The following is a 12,515-nucleotide window of genomic DNA, read 5'->3' on the forward strand; positions in this document are numbered from 1 at the left end:
GATGACCGCAATAGGTAAGTGGAGACAACATCGGTGAAGGATTGGGTCATTAAAATTGGTAGCAGAGCCGGCGCCGGGTCACGTGTCGAGGGTGAGAGAGTACGATGGACGAGATATGTTAGGTACTTATCTCATGACGGGCAGGGAACGCCGGAGGTCTAGGCGTAAATATATCCTGGAGCCGAGGGGGCTCCAATTTAAGGAGGTGGTATTATAATATCCTGACTTGGGAGGTAGAGTTGGCCGAACAAGATGTAAATAATGGTTTGTTATTTCCTAAGACTGAGGCCTTTTCAACACAATTATCTCCAGAGTTGACAGAAAACTATACTATTAAGCGTACTCGGAGGGGATTAATCCAGGAATAGCCAACCTCTCGGGAAGCGGATAACTGCAATGGATCCCGTTGAAAACACCACACTGTCGGATGACCGCAGTAAAATGGGGATAGTATCAATTGGAAGATCGGGTCGCTAAGAATTCTCATTAACAGTTTAAATTGATTGGTTAAGTATTTAAAAACCAATTTTTCTAAAATACGTACTAAAACTCTCTTCCCCAATTAGATAACTACTAAAATTAAATCAAACGACAATATTCAAGCGTTACGTTCGAGAGATGGTGCACAAATCAGACAGTAAAACCAATCAAATTAACTGCACTGGATATCACGAGATTCTCGATTTAATGCATTTCCAACTGCTTTTTTTTCCTCCGTTACAAAGAAGGAAACTCTATGTTTTGTCAACACTAAGAAACTCATCCCTCGATATGGAATTACTAAAGTTAAATCGAAGGATGATATTCAAGCGTTATGTGAACACTCGTTACAGAGTGTGCACAAAAAATATTTTAAAACCGTGTCATTAATATTTCTTTCATTGGATATCACGAGATTCTCTGTTTAATGCATTTTCAACGGCTCATTTTTCTTTTCTGGTTATATAAAGAGAGAACTCTTCTCTTCCATCAACACCAGAAACAATAGTTTTTCTTAAGAAAAATTGTTACAGTTCCTCTGATATTATTAGTATCACCTTGATTTCGCTTTAGTTTTAAGTTCTGAGAGAGTATATTCTAAATTAGAGCTATCTGCTGCAATAGTAACATTATATCCGGATTGATAATTACAACAATATCTCAAGGTAAGTCAATTGTCATCTATTTTTCTTATATCAAGTTTTTATTTTGAAATTCGTAATATAGAAAAATGATTTGTTAACATGAATATTCTCTCACTATCTCAAAATTTGTCAAATACTGGACGCCGCAAAACTTACATCCTTTTACTGGATTCAAAACAAATCGATTTATTTTTAAAGAGATCAATATATAAGAATCAAAAACTTATGGAAAAAGTAAGACGACTAGCATAACTATGGGAATAAATCATTTTATGACCAACAAGGTCATTAATTAACATCTATATATTGTCAATCAAACTCGATTTGGAAAAATATGATGGAAAGTTGAAAATCAAACTTATGATGGAAAGTTGAAAATCAAACTTCTGTTAGATCAAATTATCTTGTATAACCTCAAAATCTATTTATGAGCCACTTCATTACAATTAACTGAATAAAATAGAGTTATCCAACGACAAACTTTGGAATAATATTTATAAATGTACTCCAGAATCACTATATTTTGGTTTAATTTAACATATTTTAGTTTATGGTCGATAAATGTTAAATTTAGAAATTACTAATTTAGTTTCACATTTAAGGATGTTGCATGTAGTTGGGTGTTTAGTATCGCCCAATAATGATGATTAATGCGATAAAACAATCGATACAATCACACATTTTTTTATATGAAGTTTATAAATATTATCGTTAATGTCGCCTCGATCGGACTTAGTGTTAGTTGGTAAGAATAATCTTAAAATTCAATCAATGATAACCCATAAGTGTCTAATCAATCTGATTATTTAGTTACGTTGTGTTTGTTTGGATCTGGCTCGCGTTTGAATTGGAGTCGACATCTGATTCTGACCCATCCAGATATTAAATCTTTTTTTTTTCTTGATGTCTGACATGAGGTCTCATTCGGTTCTTACATCCGACTCGGAACTATTTGAGTCAAGCATCATTTTGTACCTGACTCGTTAGGCACATATTTGACCGGAATAATTTTTTTTCCTATAATTCTACTATTTTATTATTTTTGAAACGGATATAATAAATCGATTCAGATATAATAAGTTAGATTCATATATATCAGATCCAGATGAGTTAGATGAGAAACAAATAACCTATTAGTCAGATGCTCGATGGTTATACCAAGAATTCGAATTCTAAATACATCAGAATTGGATTCAACAAATATCACTGCAGCAACAGTAGTAAAGTTATTAGATAATAATACTAGTGATTTAAGTTCAAATCTCGTCAGTCCCATAAATTCATAGGTCCAATACTATATTCTTTACTGACCAGAAAAAGAAAATAGAATCGATTTAACCTCTTACATATTAAAAAATTCATAGTTCATACATCCAAAACTGATTTTATAGGTCACATCAATCAAGGTATTACATACACCCGGAATTGTACATCTCCATTCCCCAACATAACTTAGAAACACCTTGGTGACCCCGTCAAAGGACAATATAGTTAATTTACATCGCTCCCGTATTCTGAACCCTGAACCAATACATGATGTTCCACAACTATTGGAAAATATCTGACTAAAGTATTTAATAGTTTGTAAATTTAGTCAAGCCGACATTGCGGGATCAAAAACTAAGGAGCTCGAAAAACTAAGCATTAAAACAGACCTGAACCCTAGCTATCAAGCTACATCTAAGCAACTGTTTCTGAGATGAGGTAGAATCAGCGAGAATCCACTCATGAGGACACAAGGTATGCCAAAATTCGATTTTCACCCATCAACTAACAGAGACCTACCGGCGTTAAATTGGTAAAGATGCTGTGCTTTCTTGACAGGTAAGAATATTAGGTCGCCATGTAATCAGTTTGGATCACGTGTTTCATTCTCGTACGACTCATTAGCCGCGTCGAAAGAACCCTCGATTTTACATATTAATTAGACTTAAGGGCTTACATACTTACTCATTCCCCCATTAATCCCTGTATAATAGCATCAAAAAATAGGGGTAATTAAGGTATTTCAATTATAAGCGTAATTATCTAAATGATAACTGATTTTTCTCCTTCCCCATTTATTTACTTTTTCACCACTTTTTGTTTCTTCTCCTTCCTCTTGTGAAAACTACAGCACTACAGCAGCAGCAGCTTGTTCTTGTGAAGAACAATTCTGGTATGAATAATGCAAAAATTGTTGAACTTTTTCATGGATTTCTCAATAGAGATTCTCTTATATCTACTCTGATTTTGTTTTATAGGTGGGATTTTTTTTTTCTGCAAAAACCTCTACAAAATCAGTGTTTAGAGAGATGCTCTGTTCTGATCATTGATTTTTTTTTTTTGGTTCTTTTTTGAAGACCCCATTTTATGAAAATAAAAATTGGGTTTATTTTGATTGCTGATTTGAAGAAGATCTGTTTGTTATGATTTTCTCTGCATTTTTTTCTCTATTCAGCTAAAACTTCACAAAAAAAAATAAATAATAAAAATAAATAAAATGGGCATCTTTTTTTCCTCTCTGAAATTCTGGTTTTAGATAGAGTTTGTCATGACTAAGGAGCATGCAACTAATGTAGTTGTTTAACTAATCTTAATTTTTCTGGGTTTGTGCAGAAACAGAAAAATTGAAGCTTGAAGCTAAGGGAAAAAAACCTGAAATTGAAATCACTGAAGAAAAATTGATGTTTAACTAAAGGAGAAAGTTTACCGATTTTGGTAGTGTAAGATAAATGGATTACAGCAAAGAAATAGAAAACCAGATTAGGCAAAATCAGCAGCAGCAGAAGCCATGTGTCCCAGCAATTCTGTTAAGATCAAAAAAGCTGAAAGTTTCCAGTGGAAATCAGCAAAATCAAATAAATGGTGTCGAAAATAGGAACTCTCAAGAAGAAAATCCAGCAACTTCCAGTGGAATACCTTCAGATACTTGGGAAAAAGCTGTTTGTAGCAGAAATTTGGGTCATGCTGAAACCACCACCTCTTTGTTAGCTGAGTCGAATAAGGTTCCTTTTAAAGCACTTCTGAGTTTGGTTGAGAATGGTGGTGGTTCAGGTGCATCTACAAGTGGTGGAATTGATGTTAGGAACTTTTTTCCTGGTTCGCATACTCAGATCAACACTCCACAACAATCATCAGCTACAATGTATCAGACTCATTATGTTGGTTCAAGCATGATGAGTAGTAACACTCCATCGCATATACCAAGCTGTAAGTCTTATTTGGTCAATTTTGTTGTTGCTGTGATTTTCATCTTTTGAAGCTTGATTCCATGACACTAATTTATGTAGAACGCAGAAATTGGATTAATGGGTTCTTTTTGTTTCCTGTCAAATGGCTGACCTGAAAATGTACTCTGCAGATGGACTTCAAGCTTCTTACTATCCTGACTGCCATCCTAGCTCGCTGCCGATGGGAGGTTCAGTCTATGGTGAGAGAATTCCGGCCCAACATTTGGCGCCAGTAACACCGAATCTTGGCAAGAGGCTAGATAATCAAGTTTCTGAATCATCAAGTACTTGTTTGAGTAAGCAGACAAACCATGAAAATGAGAGGCAGCAAGAAGTGATGGAGAATACAGAGTTTAGTGTAACGGAGCCAAGTTCTCACCATTCCCCGTCACAGGTGGAGTCCTCGTCTGCAGTGCCGAATGCCCCAGAAAATGAAAACCACAAAGTTGGCAACGAAGTGGAAGATATTGACCTGAACGCAACCCCATCACTGCCAAAGAAAAGGCGCAAAAAGCACAGGCCCAAAGTTGTTATAGAAGGGAAACCGAAAAGGACACCAAACCCTAAGACACCCAAAGTGGGAGAAAGTAAGACTGTAAAGCGGAAATACGTGAGAAAGAAGGGCGTACAACCTAGCGAGAATTCCTCGGTGCGTCCTAAGGATAATGCTGATCCAACATGGGAGCCTGATCCTAAACGTGTTCTGGATTTCGATGGTGAATCAGAAGCAAGAGATACGAACCATACAGCTGCACTAGATCACCAAAAGGGCGTCCAAAGTTGTAATGTTGGTGAAAGCTCTTTATGCCCATTGGAAGTAACCTCAGATTCTGAATTTCCAGCTTCTCACGATTCTTCAGGCACCAAGATTTGCAGCAGTATCCAGAATTCTACTCAAGGCCAGAGAGTAGTAGGCAACAAACCAACTTGTGCTCAGTTCGACCTTAACTTGTCGAGTGATGATTGTCTCTCCTTTCAGGAAAGTCGACAGATACGGGAAGATTCTAGAAATATAACAGCCAGCGAGAGTGGAAGAGGGATAAAGAGACCATACTTCCATGTTATCGATGATACACATCCACATTCAATGAACATTCATGGGGCGCAACTGAACTCCATGCCAATGTACCCAAAAGTGTTTAAAGGAAAGGATCTTCTACTAGACACTATTTCTGTTCTTTTCCCACACCAAAAGAAGAGGAGAACAGAAAAAGGCCAGAGCACAACCACATCTGGTACATCGAGTACAAGAAAGCAGACAAGAGGATGGGGACAGATCCATCAAAATTCCAGCAACTCTGCATCACTACTGGAAGATGTGCAATCATCTGGCTCAAACGTCATGAATGGGCAACATAATGCTGTAGGCAGACAGTTCGGAAATCTGCAGTCTTCTCCACTAATGCTGAAATTTAGTCCTACAGGGAGTAAGAGACAAAGAACCAAATCGTCTCATAGGCATCGCAGTGTCGCTTCCTTAAATGCAATTATGGAATCAACCCAATTTCCATCAACTCCTCCCAAAATCGAATCAAGCAAAGGAGGGGAGAGAAGAACTGATGTCTACATTGGGGAATCCCAATCAAATATGGTTCTTGCGCTGGATAACCAAGCAGCAAGGATGATAACGAAGAAGCGGACTAAAAGAGTAACCCGTAAGGTAGATACATCATCTTACTCGTACACAGATCAAGCGTACTTATATGAGCGAGAAACTGCTCTATTCGAGTCGCAGTACTACCAATCCTTCACCAAATCAAGAGGTAAGATATTCGAAATCACACATTCTTGCAATTAATGAAGTCTATTATGAAATTAAGTAATGATAATCTCCATTGGGTATGCAGGTTCCCCAAATGCAATAAAGCTTGACGACATTCCTTCACTTGATCAGCTAGTTCAAAAATTTTATTCCATTAGCATCAATCGTGAAAGCACCCCAGCAATGATGCAAAAACATAAATCGATTGTTCCATTTGTTCGCACCCCAGCAATCATGCAAGAAAGCAGTGCAATAGTTCCATTTGGTCGATTACAAGGATTCAACTCCAAGGCACTTGTTACGTTTGAACCTCCTAAGAAACGGAAGCCGCGTGCGAAAGTGGACCTGGATCCAGAGACTGACAGAGTATGGAATCTACTGATGGGAAAGGAGAGTGACCATGGTGTTGAAGGAACAGATGTAGATAAAGAAAAATGGTGGGAAGAAGAACGAAGAGTTTTCCGTGGGCGGACAGATTCATTCATTGCTCGCATGCATCTAATTCAAGGCACCTTGCTGGAAGTCTTGCATTTTTCTGTTGCTATTATGTTGTCTATTACACTTTTAATAAACGCTATGTTGGTTCCCAGGTGACAGGCGCTTCACGAGATGGAAAGGATCAGTTGTTGACTCAGTGATTGGAGTTTTTCTCACTCAAAATGTCTCAGACCATCTTTCTAGGTAAACTGAAATATTTTATTCCAAGGAACCATTGAGAATTACTTTCTTTAAAATTTCAGTCATAATGTCTCGTTCAATTTGGATTAACTTCTGCCTCTATGCAGTTCTGCATTCATGTCCCTTGCCTCACGTTTTCCCCTTCAGTCAACAAGCAACCAAACAACATGCTATGAAGACGGGACAGAAGTATTCGTAGAGGAGCCAGATGAGCCAGAGCAATGTCATGAAAATCTTTCAGCTGAACCAATATGTGACCAAGGTTCAATTACTTTCCAAGAAATTGAGCCTGTTGAAGAAAAAGAATATGACTCACTTGTAAGCAGCATTCCAAGCAGCAGCTTGCTGAATGAACTGAAAGGGAATCAGTTTGCTATCAACCAAGGCGAATCAGATTCTCTAGCAAAATCAATAGGAATCCAGCACTTCATAGAGAGAGAGTACATCAGAACAGCAGAAGATGCATTTTCATCTGGATGTTCAATGAGTGCTCATAATACTGAGCAAATTGCGGCCATGGGTAGAACAGATGCATGTTTAGCAGATTCCAAGAATAGTAGAACGGTGGAAGATATAGTTTCTTCACAGAACTCAGTAATTTCATCCCAGACATCTGACTCTTCTGTAATTCAGACAGCTGAACTGATAGGGTCATGCTCTGGTTCCAATTCAGAGGCAGAAGACATGATAATAGCTTGTCAGCCCAACAGTTCGGATGCGACTGGGTCATTTACACATCTCCTACAGATGGCAAGTACAAAGAGGTTGCAAGGATGTTTTGATCATACATGTGGCAGCATAACTCAAGCAGAGATCAATGCGGCTGACAACAGGACAGGTTTGGACAAACTAGATGCTCCTGCAGACTTGCATCTCCCAGTATCAAACTCTTATAGGAGCAACTCTGATTTGCGCATGACTCCAGATTTAAACCTGCTGGAAGCTGAGTCTCTGGAGGCTCTGGGTCAAGAAAGTACAGGCCGGGACAGCTCTAGCAAAGTGTACTCCCCAGAAATGGCGAAAAACGATGCTGCATCTCTGAACTACTCCTCCCCAAGCGCGCAAGGACCACCACCACCAGTGCAATCATCAAATAGCGGCTTCAGACAAGAAACTGATCCTGAACAGCATCCACAATGTTGCAAAGAATTTCAGGCTGAGAGAAGCGAGGTTTTGCAACCTGGAATGTCTCAACTTGTGGAACCTGGGGACCCTGTTGAAACACTGCTACAATTAAGGAACTGTACAATGCAGCAAGCAAGTTCAAGTTTTCCAGAGCATCACAGAGAGAACTCGAATGTTGAGGAGACCACATATTTGATGGCGTCGCAGACACTAATTCAGAACAAGCAGGTGGAGTCAAATTTAAGTGTGCACATTCATTCATCTGAAAAATCATTCAGTGAGACTACTGTTACTGCTGCTGTCGACACTCCGAAAGCTAAGAGAAAACCCGTCAAAGAGAAAAAGGAAGAATTTGATTGGGATAGCTTAAGAAGGGATGCATGCCTTAAAGGTGCACACAGAAAAAGAACAGCAAACACAATGGACACATTGGACTACGAGGCAGTGAGGCGTGCAGAAGTGAGTGAAATTGCTAAAACCATCAGGGAAAGAGGCATGAATAACATGCTTGGAGAGCGAATCAAGGTAAGGTCTCATTCTGAAAGAACAAAAAAGCCCAAAAAAATCACAGAACTTAGAGAAAATTAAGATAGTTTTTAGTTACCAGCACGGATAAAAATATGCAGTATCTTATATTAATTATCTTATTCTTCTGCAGGCTTTTCTCAACAGAGTAGTTAAAGACCACGGAAGCATAGATCTTGAATGGTTGAGGGACGTCCCACCCGAGAAAGCAAAGTACGTCTTTTTTAAAAGCCTGTAATTCCACTATGTTTTGGAACTTCTATCCGCACATCAAGAGTTAACAAGTTTCTGGATTTCCTGATGCATTGAGTCACTAAAGTTATACTTTCCTGTTTTCAAAATGTTTATGCATGTAGGGATTACCTGCTAAGCATACGGGGATTGGGACTAAAAAGTGTTGAATGTGTTCGCCTTTTAACCCTTCATCAGCTTGCTTTCCCTGTAAGAATCTGAATTCGAGTTACAGAATGAATAATGTTCGCCACATACTTGAACCTAACATCTCTGTTTGACTTGTACAAGGTTGACACAAATGTTGGTCGTATAGCTGTAAGACTGGGATGGGTTCCTTTACAACCTCTTCCGGAAGAGGTTCAACTGCATCTATTAGAACTGTACGTTTTTCACCTCGACAGTCTACCACAGAATTTGGTGTTTCGTTGAAATTGCTAACTTTGTAACCCTGCATAGGTACCCAATGCTGGAGTCCATTCAGAAATACCTTTGGCCACGGTTGTGCAAACTGGATCAACCAACACTGTAACTTCTGATTACCTTCCTACCAATCAGAATAAGTAATATCAGTCTATTTTTAGATTAAACAATAACTAACTGTAAGTATCATCATTTAACAACAGGTATGAACTACACTACCAGATGATTACATTTGGAAAGGTAAATCATGTCCTGAATCGTAGACTAAACTATTCTCTGTGCATAAATCATCAGAAATACCTCCTGGCCTGGTGCAAATCACATTGTACAATAACATGTTTCAACTACATGTTTCAACTTCAATACAGGTTTTCTGCACAAAACACAAGCCAAATTGTAACGCATGTCCAATGAGAGCTGAATGTAGACACTTTGCAAGTGCTTTTGCAAGGTACTCTCTCTCTCTCTCTCTCTCTCTCTCTCTCTCTCTCTCTCTCTCTCTCTCTCTCTCTCATGTTTATGAGTCTGCACATGGTTCCATGATATGGGATACATACTAACGTATTGATGTTGGATACAGTGCTAGGCTTGCCCTACCCGCACCACCGGAGAAAGGTATAGTGCCTTCTAATGTCCCTCTTGGGCCCCACTCACAAGCAGGTGTGTATACCAAAGGACCACAACTGAGTCTACAGGAGCCAGACTTTACATCGGGCATTCCATTTGGAACACTGTCTCGAACAAACCAGTGTGATCACCAGAACCTTTGTGTGGGAGCAGCTTTTCCAACCAACATGTGTGAACACTCAGACTTTCCTTTGGCATCAACATCAAGAACCATTCAGTGTGAACCTATTGTGGAGGTACCCGCGAGCCCGGAACCTGAACCTGATGAAGCCACACTGAGTGACATAGAGGATGCTTTCCTAAACGGTGATCCTGACGAAATCCCTACCATTCATCTCGACATGGAGGAGTTTTCCTTGAACTTGCACAAAGTTGTTCAAGAGAACAACATGCAGGTCCATTTAGATGCTGTGTCAACTGCTTTAGTAGTAGCCTCTAACAATCCGTCAATTCCTGTGACAAAGCTAAAAAATGTGGGTCGACTACGGACAGAGCACCAAGTGTAAGTGTATACTGCTCAAAATCATAGTGTTACAATTTGGTATTGTTCACCTAAACTCTGACCTAAGACACTAATCTGGCTAACACAAGGTCAACGCTAGTGTCCTCCACATAGCAGTATCAAGTTATTCTTACCTTTCCACATGTTAATCCTTCAAATATCAGTCAGACGAAAATTGCAGAAATAATTCTCCTAGAGAAACAACTCATATCGCTTGCATTTAACAGTTTCTTTAATTATTTATTATTAACTGCAGGTATGAGCTGCCGGATAACCACATTCTTCTAAAAGGGGTAAGTCACAATCTGTTTAAGAAATCCAAGCTTATTCTGGATTACTTAATTGAGAATACTAATGCAAATGTGTTTTTACAGCGGGATAGACGAGAAACTGATGATCCATCTCCTTACATGCTTGCCATATGGACACCAGGTAAGCAAGCAGTAGTAGGCGGTAGCTAATTGTTAACTCAATGCTTGATCAAAGAAATAGTTTAGTTTACCTCAATGCTATAAAGAGGTTCCCGTACACTTTTGAGAGCTATAATGTTTAAGGGTGCAAGGGTGCCTCTTGTGTTTTGCCAAATTCTAAAACAGTAACCGCCTGTTCTCAATTTTTAGGTGAAATTGCTAATTCTACGCAACCTGGAGAGCAGAATTGTGTTCTGCAAGGAACGGGAACTCTGTGCAATAGAGCAACATGTTGGTCATGCAACAATGCACGAGAAAAAGAATCCCAAATAGTCAGAGGGACTCTATTGGTAAGGAAGAGAGACAAAACTTTTGTGGTAGACAAACATTTAATTTTCACCTATGATTAACCCGGCTTGCAAACAGATACCGTGCAGAACAGCAATGAAAGGGAGCTTTCCGTTGAATGGCACATATTTTCAAGTTAACGAGGTAAATATCCTCAGTGTTGTGTATTCGCAGTTGTATCCAATTCGTGGAAATATGTTAAAGAATGTGTTAAAATACAGGTGTTTGCGGATGATGAGTCTAGCCGAAATCCAATTGAGGTTCCAAGATCGTTTTTATGGAACCTTCCTAAACGGATAGTTTATTTTGGAACATCTGTAACATCAATATTTAAAGGTAAATATTGTGTTTTCTGATGTCCTTTATCAATCCGTTTACCAGAAAGCAACTAACTTCAGAGGGATTTGTTTTACAGGTTTAACAGCAGATGCCATACAAAGCGCTTTCTGGAGAGGTAAGAAGCACCATCATATAAATCACTTCACCCGGTGTGGCTGATCTTGCACATCGTTAATTGGAAAATAAATAATGCATTGTATGAAAACTGGTGGAAAGAGAAGACCTTATGGTTTTCATTTATTGGTCTCACACCGAGTTTCTTTTACAGGATTTGTTTGTGTTAGGGGATTTGATCACAAGGCAAGGGCACCTCGTCCTCTCTATGCTAGATTACACTTGGCTGCAAGCAGGATGGGCAAGAATGGTGCAAAAATACCTGAAGAATAATCAGTGATGAAGCCCTACATGTTCAAACCATTAACTTGGATAACCCTAAAGAAGATGCGCTGAGGTGCGAGCAGAGGGAACGACTGAATGCTCTCAGATGTACCACCTCTTCCCAGTGATCAGTTTTCAAGAATCCTAACATGTGAACAGTGAAGAGATATCATAGACAGAGAACAAAGGGTAGAAGGATAAGGAAGAAGGATGGGATGAGATGAGATGTATAGGTAAAGAAGTTTTGAAATGTCACTAGTCCTCTTGTAGCTTGTACAATTAGATAATGATTATTTCATTTCGAAGCTCAAATTTGAGCCACTTATCTAAGCTTCCGCTGATCTCATGTGAGAATGTTAGTATGGAGTGTTTGCACCTGTACATACACCCAAGTTGAGCAACATGAATAAAAAGGAATCTAATGACCACCATATATCAAATATCGTGTCTGAAAGTGTCTGAAAACAAGTATTCTAAATTCAGCCATTGTGCTAGGACTAGGTTTGCTTAAGGCTTTCAAAGCATCAAGGTTAGTTTAGGGTTTCTAATTGAGGCGGCACAGGTGAACTTTTGAGATTTTAATTGTTTCAGAACGTTCTTGCTTATGGGATTCCATTAACAGGTTTAATCGATTGTTTCTACGTTCCTAATCTCCCCAGATCCTATCTTCCAAATCACTAAAATTACATTTCTGTTCACTCAAAACCAAAATGAAATTTCCAGAAATCATCAGAGAATCACTAGATTTGTACGTAACTATAATAAACATTGGATCTCAATACTACTAAATCAACCAAATCAACAATGAACAAAATCACCTTATTAAAGATC

At 38.7% G+C, this 12,515-nt stretch overlaps 1 protein-coding gene across 2 annotated transcripts; it reads left to right on the forward strand.

Moving 5' to 3' along the window:
* Positions 1 to 3,186: 3,186 nt before the first annotated feature.
* Positions 3,187 to 12,117, forward strand: LOC113310157 (protein ROS1-like). Of its 2 annotated transcripts, XM_026558736.1 has the most exons (21): positions 3,187 to 3,282; positions 3,723 to 4,316; positions 4,468 to 6,099; positions 6,184 to 6,606; positions 6,689 to 6,779; positions 6,884 to 7,614; positions 7,702 to 8,426; positions 8,560 to 8,639; positions 8,783 to 8,867; positions 8,949 to 9,040; positions 9,117 to 9,185; positions 9,284 to 9,320; positions 9,449 to 9,531; positions 9,661 to 10,209; positions 10,466 to 10,502; positions 10,584 to 10,641; positions 10,830 to 10,969; positions 11,046 to 11,111; positions 11,189 to 11,303; positions 11,383 to 11,421; positions 11,575 to 12,117. In XM_026558736.1, the coding sequence occupies exons 2-21, from the start codon at positions 3,839 to 3,841 to the stop codon at positions 11,691 to 11,693; spliced, it is 5,649 nt and encodes a 1,882-aa protein (XP_026414521.1). In that variant the 5' UTR covers positions 3,187 to 3,282; positions 3,723 to 3,838; the 3' UTR covers positions 11,694 to 12,117. The 2 variants fall into 2 exon arrangements, with proteins under 2 accessions (XP_026414521.1, XP_026414520.1); XM_026558735.1 differs by having other exon boundaries at positions 6,884 to 8,426.
* The last annotated feature ends 398 nt before the right edge of the window (positions 12,118 to 12,515 follow it).

Source organism: Papaver somniferum, chromosome 9 (genome assembly GCF_003573695.1).
Source record: "Papaver somniferum cultivar HN1 chromosome 9, ASM357369v1, whole genome shotgun sequence".
Taxonomy (NCBI): domain Eukaryota; kingdom Viridiplantae; phylum Streptophyta; class Magnoliopsida; order Ranunculales; family Papaveraceae; genus Papaver; species Papaver somniferum.